The sequence below is a fragment of the Apteryx rowi genome, unplaced genomic scaffold (genome assembly GCF_003343035.1).
Source record: "Apteryx rowi isolate R43461 unplaced genomic scaffold, aptRow1 scaffold_226, whole genome shotgun sequence".
In the NCBI taxonomy this organism is placed as follows: Eukaryota; Metazoa; Chordata; class Aves; order Apterygiformes; family Apterygidae; genus Apteryx; species Apteryx rowi.
In genome coordinates, this window is record NW_020448597.1 from 967,961 (window position 1) to 979,690 (window position 11,730).

Consider the following 11,730-nt stretch of genomic DNA (forward strand, 5'->3'; position numbering starts at 1 on the left):
GCACTGAAAGCACTGGGGTGAGCTCTCAGTTTAGACCTGGCCATTTGCAGCCCGGACCTGCAACTTGGGTCTGCCTTGTGTGTATAAAATCTGCTGTTAAAATATAAGTTTGTATATGCCCATATATAAATGGCAGTCTTTTCAGGCCTTGCAACTTGGTGAAAGTAGACTCATGCAGACATATTTCCCCTCAGCTCTACCTTTTCTCTCCTACCAGAGTAAAACCCTACTCAAAAGAATGCCTGAGCAGGCTGGAAAAAGTTGGTAGAATTGTTTAACTTGGGCAATATGACATTTTTTTCCAGACCTCACTCTTGGAAGTTACCGAGTCCTTTGGCTTTAATTAACACAAAATAATTCTGAGGCAGATATTTGGCATGGGAGAGTTTAGTTTTCAARATGCAAAGATTAACAGAGGAGTTATGAAGCAAGAAGAAAATGGTCTTACAAAGTAAAGGAAAGTAATAGGAAATACTAGTTAAAAACAATTCTGCCAGCTGTTGATGATCTGTATCATCAAATACAGTTCATACTTTGCACAATTAAAGATGTTATCAAATATTTGTATTTATTAATGAGCTACTGCTGATAAAAGTACAATTTTATAACAAACATTCTTATATATAAAAATAATAAAATCTATATTTCTGTAATTTCACACAGGCATGTAGTGAAGTGTCTAGCATGTAATATACTCAGCAAAATCCCAAAGTTTATTACTAAATGTCCATACTATACAGCTAGTCTGAGTTTGAGCACAAAAAAMCTCTTGTAATTTGTAGATGTGACTGAAGAGATGTGACTGACTGAAATGAAGACCAAAGTCTTAATTTGCCATGAAGACATGGCAAATTTCTTGCTGTAAAACTTTATTTGAAAAGATGAATAGTTTAGTGATTGTTAAATTGTACAGTGATACCCTAAGAACTAAGTATAACAAATAATCAATTGCTAGGAAAAGTTCATGTAGTATGCCATATGTAATAAAAGTATCCTATTAGAAACAAATTGAATAGAGGATAACATGAAGTGTGGGTCAGTGAGAGACACTCACTGTTACAGGGAGTCACCAAGAGAAATATATTTTGGCTAGAGTTAAAGACCAGTCTGGATTATATAATAAACCTCCTTTTCCCTATTTGCAACTAAAAGAAGAGCTTCACTATAGCAGAATAAATATGTTGCATAATTCTATCCCAGAGCATACTGTCAGGTAACATTTGGAGCAATGGGATCTAAAATAACGAAAGAAGTTATTCATACAGAGGGAGTTATCTATCTGTGCACAGACTTCAACTGATAAAAGAATTTTCATGACTCAATGTGTATCTCAGTCATTTGCATGAAGGATTTTCTTCCGTGCACATGACTGTAGATGTAAACTGTGGTCTGCAGGTTTTTTTTTTCTTGTTGTCAATTTTGTTGTACTAATCTTCTGCTGATGTGCCACTTATTTTGCCTACTGCCTTGCCTGAGTGTAAGAGCTAAGGGGGCTGGTGGGCTGATCAAAGATCCAACCTGCAGACCTTCCTCAGGCAGTTTATTGCATTGAAGTCATCCGGTTATTCTGACCTCCCAGATGGTACTGACTTGTTGTTTCTGGTGTTTCACACCAATATATTTTACTTTTTTGGATCATTAATTGTGTCTTAACACAGCAGGCAATTCTATACACATGAGGAAGTTAATGCATGCAATCAATGACCATTTAAAACATTTTAATTGCATTCATTCGCAAYGATCAAACTTGATAAGAAATCTATTGCTGGAAGTAACTCATGGAATTTATAATGAAAAGAAAGACCCAATCAATTTTATATAAAGCAGTAGCAGACCCACCAAAAAAGAAAAAAAATCTGTCTAATATTGGCTTCAAATGCCAACTGGTATGTGTGTTTTTACTGTAGAGCAGAAAGTAGCTGTATCTTTGGTACTCATACCTTTGGAAATGCCCTGAGAAGGGAAAAGACCAGTGCTTCTGTCCTCCCACAAGATGCATAGCTTGGTTATTAATTTGGGTCCATATACAGATGAATTACAGATGGATTCAAGTATGTACAATGACAACAGAGGACAAAATGCTGCTTTGCAGCTGAATGGCCTTTTCATTCCTCTTGTGCCAAGATGACACCAGGTACAATGAAGCATCAGGCCATGTTAAATGATAACATGTTTTCTAATATACGTTCCTTTCTCATATATCACTTACACAGAAGCACGAGGATAGTGACATATTCTTCCTTAGGAATAGTGACAAAAAAGCTAGCAAGATAGCAGGGTTCTTAAAAGAGATGGTATTTCACTTTGTCATTACATTTTCAAAGTATTCTTTAGAATTCGCTTTTCTTTTCTGAATGGTTTCTCATGTTTACATCAACCAAAGAAGAACTTTGAGCAGTGCTGACAAGTTTATAGAACTATCTGCACCAATATTTCAGTCTGATTGATTGTCCAAACAGTGGTTATGATAGTAGCAARACAATTCTGCATGGGACTGAAAGACTAACAGAACGAGGAATGAAATATAATGTATAGCCAGAAGTTGTCACTTGCAATTGTTGACAAAAAAATGTTAAGGGTAGCTGTGTCTAAAGAAGCCTTGTGGCAGCAACCCTGGAATACCTATTGTTTTAATGACAGACTTTCAGTGTTGTATGCCAGGAGACCAGCGATGGAAAACCCAAGGTAAAAAGACACTCTTTCTATGTTTGGGCCGTTTTTCAACAGGCATGAGGGAACCGGCTGCACTGGTATCCTAATGGTTTCATTACTGCCATAGTCTACATAGATAACCTTACCATCAGCTCTTCCATCCAGAGGAAGCAAAAGATTTTGAACAGCCTTTTCCTTCCAGATATTGCCACTCTGCCAGAGGGAATTCAATTCTTGTTCTGGAAGTGAACTAAAGAGCTGATCTATTTTTCCTTTGTGAACAAATCTGTTCAGGCCACTGCCTTTCCCAAGATAGAAATGAGCCAGAGGTAGCTTGGAACGACACAGGGTTCCATAGCGCTCTTTGAAAGAGTCATTTAAATGCCTAACATAGCTTGCCATTTTCCTGGAATCTTCATTTAGTTGTTTTCTATTTTCAGGCCAGAACAACAAGGAGGCTAGGAAGAAAGGCTCTACACACTGYGAAGTCAGTTCCACTTTCTGTAGAATATTTAGAAGCTGACTTCTCAGCTCCTGAAAAACATACAACTTAGTGGATTTAGATTTAATGCACTTGAGGACAACATTTGCCAAAATCAGATTCTGTTTTTCTTTCAGAGTTGCTTCTGAACTCCCCTCACACAAAAATTCATATGCAGCTACTATGTCTTCTAGTTCTCTGTCAGCATTTCTGCGATTTCTGTGGAGGTATTCCAAAAGTCCAGAAAATGAGTCTGCTTTAGAAGCCTCCAGACTGTCCCGGTAAGCTTTGCTACGCCGAGACAAGGGCCACTTTGAGACCTGTTCATTTTTCAGTTGCTCAAAAYTGGAATTGCAAAATACTCTTGTGTATTTGGTAAAACATTCTTGAACCTTCTCATATATTTTTGCTTCTACAATTTCTTTTTCATTGGTCTGTGTTTTGAAAAAGACAAAGTAGTCTTCAAAAAAGTCAAATGCCCTTTTCAAACGTGATTGCAAATTATTTAAAAAGCTAGAATGAAGTGTAAGGGCCTCAAACATTTCACTCTCTGTGGCAGGGGTATCTGTCTTCAAAACACTATTTCCTGATAGATGCATTGCCAAATTTTTTCTACACCATGGGTCTTCTTTGCTGAAAAAAGGAACATGCTGAAGGACATCAATAACATAAAGACAAGTTTCTATTTCTCCCTGATAACCAGCAGTATTGTATGTGTGAAACTTTCTTTTAAGCTTTAGATGCTGCAAATTTTCTTCAGTGTCTGCATTTTCAGCTTGCTGCTGAGATTCTCTGAAAGCCTGTGAGGCATTCTGAGCAAGTTCCAGCATACATTTCAGGTCCTCAGCTGTCATGTCTGCACTCTTTATTTTGTGCTCTACCCAGTATCTTAGCTTACTTTTATAGACTTGACCTAATGTATCTGATATGTATGAATTGTGTGGTGCTCTTTCTTTGGCTTCTTTGGCCCAGTCCAATGCAGAGTCAAACTTCTTTTCTTTAATGTAGAAGTATCTTGCTAAGGCTTGGCAAATGAGACTGTTTTGCTTAAATCTAGTGGATCCTTGTTTCAACACATATTCCACTTTAGCACACTTTTCTTCCTTATGAATGGCTTCAATTAACGGGGAAAACAATGTATCTGACTCATCACCATGCTCCTTACGCTGTCTAGTAATCAGCATGGTTTGTATATCACGAATAAGTTTGTCTTTCTTTAACGAAGTCTCATAAAATAAATCCTCTTTCAATAACCGCAAAGTAATTTCACTTTTAGACAAGTCATAGGTTAGTTTCAATTCTGTTAGACAGCGACATGCTATCAAGGGGTGAATGATACGCAGACCTCTGTATCTCGTGCATTCCTGTACCTGAGCATATATTACAATATTGGAACAAATTCCCATCTTTTCTATCAGTTTATCTTTATCGCAGCCAGTCTCTCGAGAATTAATTCCTAAGAATTCTTCACATAGTGATATTGAAACTGTAGATTTACTAACATAAGAGTTTAACAGTGCTAAATAGTAAATAAGTTGTGCTGGTTTAGTGGTAGTATCCAAGTTATTCAGGGTATTTTTTACCACTGTTTCAATGTACTGTGGATCAAAGTTTTTCTTCATAATCATAAATGAATAGAAACTGTCAGGATTTGAATGCTGCTTTTCAATATCTTTTAGTTTCTGATCAAAAGCCCTTTGCTCTTTTTGAGAAAGCAGATGTTTTAGAGAAATACTGTTCAAGGAATTGATAGTTGCATTTTCATCAGGATTCTGAGATCTCATACAATTTAGAATGATCACTAAAGGATTTGCACAATCAATGTGTTTTTCTGTTATAGCTTTCTGAATGTCTCTCTGCAGAATATAGATGTTTTCTTGCTCTTCAAAATCATCCACAAGAAGTAACACTGGTATATAGCCTGTAGAGTTGTTTGCTCCATAGGTGATTAAAGTTGTCAGTTGTGTTTCAAAATCATTTGATTTGTTTTTCAGAACAGCACATCTGAATTGCTTCCGGAGATCCCAGAGGATGTGCATAGCTAATGTTGTCCCGCCACAGCCTGGGTGGTGATAAAGGTTGATAATTTTTACAGATGATTGATTAGTACTGTTAGATGAAGACATAACTAGCTGTTCGAGCTTTTCATAACCGTCCCTTCTGATAAAATCTGATGTATGATTTTCAGAAGAGAAGTAAAAATTCCACCATGACACTTTACCACCTCGATAAAAATCTTCTTCCCGTTCTTTCAGGAATTTTTTAAATTGCTCTGCATCCTTCTCTATCTCTGTGTCTTTGCATTCATTTACACAAAGGATTTCTAATGCTGCCATGGAGTCTTCTTCTTTCTTTAGAAGAACAGTAGAACAACCAGCAGAGGGTAGAAGTCTTTCAGAAGATCGTGTCACTGATTTTAATTTTGTGATGGTACCATTTACCATTTCTAGGGTTAAATTAGAAACACATTTGGCTGAAAGCTCTTCCTCACTAATGCCTCTAGCATGCAGAAGATCTTTCCATCGCTGATATGTACCTGGGCCAGTGCAAATGCAGAGCATGTCTTCTAGTCCCTTTGATTCTTGGTAAAATGTAATAAATGTCTCAGTAAGGGGATCCATTGAATCTTCCACTGTGGAGAGCAAAAGAAACACTGTTAAAAACTTCCCACTCTGCTTTACATCTTTGTGTGAAAGAAATGAAATCAATTTTCTAACATCAGCAGCCCTATCTCGTTGCCATGAACGAGGATCTAACGGTGGGTGTTTATTGCCTTCAAAGCCTGATCTGCCATTGCAGAAAATCCAGTTGGTCTCCTGATGCAGATTTAGCTTTTCAGCTTGTTCAGAAATGGAACCCTCCTTGTTTTGATAATGTTCTGGGAAGTGAAGTCTGGCATTTCGATTTTTTTGGTAAGTTTTGAGTACACCATTCATTTCTGATTCAAAATCAAAGTCAAGCACAGTGAACCATTTTATTTCCTGCAAAAAGTCTAAGTGCACTATTTGATTTGAATGGCACTTGTTTGTTACTAAAATGTAGTAGTCATAATAAGAGTCATCCAGCAAGTCCCTGTTACCAGTGAGCAGACTAACTAGTTTTAGTCCTTCATTCCCTGTCTTTTTTTGCCTTAAGATATATTCTTCCTCTGCTTTTTTACGAGACTTTGCTAAAGATGTCAAGGTAGATTTAAACAATTCTAATTCTTTTGAATTTTGAATGATATTTTTGGAACTAGCTCCATCCCGGATGAAGAGAGCCTTGTTCCAGCCCTTACTTTTGTATTCATATGTGTAGGYTGAGAAATATTTTGTATCACAGAGGGAGTGTTTTGGAACTATATCTATTTCAATGACAAATGTATCTGATAGAGTTCCATTTTGTAATAATATTTCCACAAATCTAGGTTCTCTAATGCAAGCTTTTGCAATCTCGGCATACTTCTCAGGAAAGTACTTTCCAATGTATTTATTAAAATGATGAATATATGCTTCTTTGTTGGTAACTTTTATTCCTTCGATTTCCCCATGTGGATTATCACGAACTCCAAAATGGATAGTACCATTTGTGCGAGAGTTCATGCAGGCTGCAGCAAATCTAAAGACTTCATTGCTAAATTTCATCATAATATTTTCTTCTTGTGCCTCTTCTGTGTTGGTGAGTAATTTGAATTCATGTGCTGGATCGATGAGATTGAGCGGTCCTGTTTCAGGGATATTAAGAATATTATGGCGTGTATATCGAGAACCATCACGGAAATTATCAAAAGGATGTGGCATACAAGTCTTTTTGGTTGGGTGCTGGTTGCTTGACAGTGATTTCTCTGATACATCCTCTTTGCCATCTGACTTTTTTGCTGCTTTGTCTTCTAGGGGCTCAATGTTAGAATTCTGTGATGTACTGGGATTAAATGACCTGTATTTCTTATTGCACTCTTTCTTTGCAATTTCTTTGTCTTCTCCTTTGCCATCAAGACCATGTTTGGCGTCTTCTTGTCCCACAGCTTGGTTTGAGCTTTCAGGTAGTATGTTATTCTGTCTCAGGACGTGAATAATTTGAAGAGCAGGCCCATGAGTTATRTCCATATCTACAAGATCTTTTTTAGTTAACAGTCTCAAAGTAGAACCAGTCACGTCTTGGTTAAACAGAATTTCTGCATACTCCTTGTCAATCTTAACTTCTTCGATTGCCCATTGTCTGACTTGCTCTTTTGTCCAGTTGTCAACATTTTGATATAACTTTGATTTCTCATTTTCTTCAGTGTTAGTATTTTCCATTCTTTAAAGAAAAAAAMCACAACATTACTAAAAACATGTTTTATAGTAGCCTATTAATTGAATAACACATTTTTCCTTGCTGTTATCTACCATTAATTTCTTCATTAGTGTAATCTGCCACATGGAATATACTAGTTCAGTTGAGCTAGGGAACACAGGCAGAATGTGAAGTTAAATCATATATAAGGCATCAGCTACTTTTAAGATACAGATTTTAATTTTCTTAAAGCACAATTTTATTTTAATCCTGTTTTTAAACCAGTTCTGCAACTGACACTACACAAAAATTGTGACTGATACCTATTTGCAGTCATTTGGACACCTATTTGTGGTCATATGGTCTGTCGGACACAAAACACCATCACAGTGGGCTCTCATTAATTTTGCAGTCTGGTGGAGAAGCAAAATCAAATGCACACAGAAATCCAACTTTTTTTTACCCTTAGATGTGGTCAAATACAGAATCTGAATCTGAATAATACTGTGAAGAGACATTGGAGAGGAAACATACTGCTGTGCTTACTTTGTTGTTGCTATTTTACAAATGAAAGGAAAATCTTTTCCATACTACCATTTCAGTAACTTTCGCATACATTAAGGTTTCTCAAATTAAACAAAATCAAGTAGTGAAGCAACATTTGTAGAGATGTTTTTTCCCACTTAAGTTAGCTTTACAATGATATAACTACTTCACCTCAGTGGCATAACTCTGATTTACAGCAGCATAAACTCATAAGCAGAACTAATACTTGTTAATTGTCCCACATGGTTACTAGATGCAGAGCAATTGCAGGGTGCTGCAAGGCTTGCTTTCATGGTATTTTGCAGACCATGCAAGTGAACTCTGCCTGGTTTTTGGAGTCAAACAGAAACCGTGGAATGTGAAAGAGTAGAGCCAAGCCCAAACTAGAGCGTCCTGTCTACTAACAAGCTACCTTAGTGAGTGCTCTGCATTATGTAATTGCATTGTGGGAGAACTAACAAAGCTCACATCCATCAGTTTACAAAATGCAGACACACTCTTGACTACTGGATTCATAGAGAGAGGTTTCATTTAGGAAACAGTGTGATGGGTATGGACTTCAGAAGTCAAACGAACTCTGACATTCTCCCTCAGCAGTATGTTCCTTGATATAACTGCAAGCTGGGGTTGTCAGCTGCTATTTTGCCTGGAAATGTCACTTTCAAAATTGAGGTGGATAAAACCTGAAAGACAGTGCGATTTAGCTACCTGATGATTGCAGTCTCTTTTGAAAATCCCACCTCCGGACTCTAAGTATCCTATCATTCTGGTAATAAGCTGCTCTGTTTTTCCCCTCTTAAAGCTTAACAGAAGTTACACTGGGTACAGATCCTAGGATAACCCATGATGAGATTGTAATATCCAATCCTTGGTATCCAACCCTATCAGAAATTATGAAAGTGCTCCTCTGATATGGGATCTGCTCCACCAGTGGCCTTGTCCTGTCTCAGGCTCCATAGCCCCTCACCACACCCACTCCTGCTTCCTTTCCTGCTGCTGCTGCTGCACTTGACATTGCTGCTGTTGCTGCCACCTGTGCCACTGTGCTGCTGTCAGCTGTAAGCCCTTATCATAGCAGAAGTAAAAGATGGTGGCATGATTAGCAATGATGGTGCAGGAGCAAAAGCAACTGAACAAGCATTGACAGTCGAAACAGCTTTTTCTAAAATTGAACTTTAAGACATGGAGCTGATATGTGTTGGCATGACCCATTAATAGCTGAATCCACCAAATAATGAACCATGCTCTTGCCTTTTTTGTACGCAATCTTTRAAGCAATGATGGGTCTAATATTTAAGGAGCTTGGGGGATCAAGTAGCAGAAAAGTAGATCTTGTACTGTGTCACCAAGTTAAAGAAAGCAGCAGCACTGTATCCCCAAACACCTGGATAGGTAAATGCACCTTGGAGGAACCATCTAATCTGCAGAAGGTTTGTTCTACTGCGAATCACCTCAGTTTTTTCACTACAGCGGGTAAACATTAGACAGGTGCCCAGCTAACATACCTACTCTTCAGTATGGGGGGAAAAGCACAAAGACAGGAATTTATGAAATAGCATCTTTCCTGATTGCTTGAAGTTTTTGATGTGCTCTGCAATGAAGCTTGTCCAACACATAGCAGACAGAATTAGAACTCTGTTTAATCTCTGAGACAGGGAGAAGAGCATCTTGCAATCCACTTGGTTTTAGCAAAAACTTTGAAAAAAGAGGCACAATAAAATAATAAATTTCCTTTAGAAGTATCTAATTTTACTTTATCCTTCTGCTTCCTTTGGGAGAATTATATTCATTTATCTGAAATTATTACTTTGTTATGGAATTGCACCCAGCTACAGTTGCTGCATTAATGGTGATAATCTACTCCATGTACCTTTTCTTATTTGGAACTGAGTCTTCCGGAGACAAAATGACTTCTTAGATTTTTCAGTGAAGAAATTTTGTTTCCTGAAAGAAAAGAAGCCTTGGTTATCTAAGCTACCCTAGCAACATGCTTTCCTCAATCTATCATTTGATTTTCTAAACCCAGTATTTAGTGAGAAGTAATGGTAAAGATTCTTCATAACTAGTGCTGGAAAACATCTGTCCTTCTAGCTTTGGCCAAGCGGCCTCCTGATTTAACTAATGAACCATGASAGCAGAGATGAAAGAGGTTTTGCAGTCCAGAGAAGCTTGCAGTTGAGCCACTGCTACCTCTTCTCTTCAGGGACCCTCCCCTTTGCTCACAGGAAAACCAGGTCCTCGTTCTTTCAGATGCCATACTGAAAATGACATGCTCTAGAATTGGTCATTAATAGCATGGTGAGCACTTATTGTAATAATACTGGGGAGAGGGGGGAGGGACAGACTCACTGTTTGGTTTTATTTCAAAACTTAAATTGCTATCATATTCACCGGTAACTCCGCCCAGGATACCAAGAGGCTGAGAAAAGAAACCGAAACCAAAGCATTTCTTCGATTCCAAGACTGTGGTCAGCCCAGCAATGTAAAAGTATGATATTCATACCCACCAAAGTTATCCTCTGTAATACAGGCACAATTTATTCTTACATAAAACCAAATATTTTTATGTACTTTAGAACAGTTGCTGCATGTTTAACTGTTTGGAAACCCTGCAATGAGAAAAAGCTCCAGAATGGGATACTTTCATTTCCTAGTCTTGATGCAGTGTTTCTAAGTTGCATCTTACTGGCTAGATAATGATTCTGGCCATCTGAAATATTTTAAAGATGATCTTTTCCAACGTGGAGTAACTCTGCCACTTTATTTCTGCAGAATAATTTCTAATGAGGGCATGTTCCTTGGCATTATTTCACTGCAATCTTGTAACAGCCATATTTCATGTGCAAAAGTTTAACAGAAGATTCAGAAGACATAAATTACGAGAAGAGTTTGTTCTAGTAGGTTAGAGATCATCTCATATATAAAATTAATGTCTCAGAAAAAAGAAATGGTATCAGACTAAGTCATCAGTTCTTCATAAAATATTCCAGCCCCTAAGTAAAGATAAATGTACTTACCACAACTGCTCTGTTCTGCAGTTTTTTCCCTGTAGTTTTTCAATAAATGTGTTTTGTTCAAGCAGGAAACACAGCAGCTAAAATTTGGCTGAATTCCTCTTCTAAACCGTGAAAGAAACTATAATTAGTTTATAAACTTCTAACAGAAGTCTGACCAGCAGAAATAGTGGGAGGGATTGTGCATCTCTAGTCATATGATCAGGTTTCCCCAATGGTAAACACCCATGTCTAGGGAAGAGAAATAACAGCCCCTGCTAGAGAATAGCTGTTATTCCCTACCTTTTCCTCCTATGCTCCTAGTCTGCCCTTCCATCGCTGTGTCTAAGACGCTGAAGTTAGACTGGGCATGTCAGAAACCGAGTGCACAGAGGAGAGGAGGAAATAGATGTGGGGTGTTTGGGAGGGCTCTACTTCCCTCCTCCCCCTTGGCTTCCTCTTTTACAAACTAAACATTGGGTGGAACCATCATCATTTTCTAGGAATTTCATTAAAGAATTATATWCTAGAGCACCTTTATTAAAACACTTTTATTAAAACACAAAACTACCTTGAGCCACTATTGAGAAACCTGGGAAACTACACAACACCTTCTGAGCGATACTTAGATCTAACAAAATGCAATCAATTAGCCATGTGAGCTTAAACCAGCAGAACTTTCCTGTAGTGAGAGGAAAAAAGGGAAATAATACAGTAGACACTTCTGGGAAATATGAATGTCACATTTGGGTCTTTGCCAACAGGTTGGCCAACCTGGTAAGGAGGGCTTTAAACTAGGAAAGA

At 37.7% G+C, this 11,730-nt stretch overlaps 1 protein-coding gene across 3 annotated transcripts; it reads right to left on the reverse strand.

Annotated features, from left to right (window-relative positions):
• Positions 1 to 371: 371 nt before the first annotated feature.
• SAMD9L (sterile alpha motif domain containing 9 like) lies at positions 372 to 11,320 on the reverse strand. 3 transcript variants are annotated; one of them, XM_026065387.1, is made up of 4 exons: positions 11,230 to 11,320; positions 10,951 to 11,051; positions 9,804 to 9,877; positions 372 to 7,411 (listed from the first exon to the last, which is right to left on the reverse strand). In XM_026065387.1, the coding sequence occupies exon 4, from the start codon at positions 7,408 to 7,410 to the stop codon at positions 2,623 to 2,625; it is 4,788 nt and encodes a 1,595-aa protein (XP_025921172.1). In that variant the 5' UTR covers position 7,411; positions 9,804 to 9,877; positions 10,951 to 11,051; positions 11,230 to 11,320; the 3' UTR covers positions 372 to 2,622. The 3 variants fall into 3 exon arrangements, with proteins under 3 accessions (XP_025921172.1, XP_025921171.1, XP_025921173.1); XM_026065386.1 differs by lacking the exon at positions 11,230 to 11,320 and having other exon boundaries at positions 10,951 to 11,125; XM_026065388.1 differs by lacking the exons at positions 9,804 to 9,877; positions 11,230 to 11,320 and having other exon boundaries at positions 10,951 to 11,125.
• Between the last annotated feature and the right edge of the window lie 410 nt (positions 11,321 to 11,730).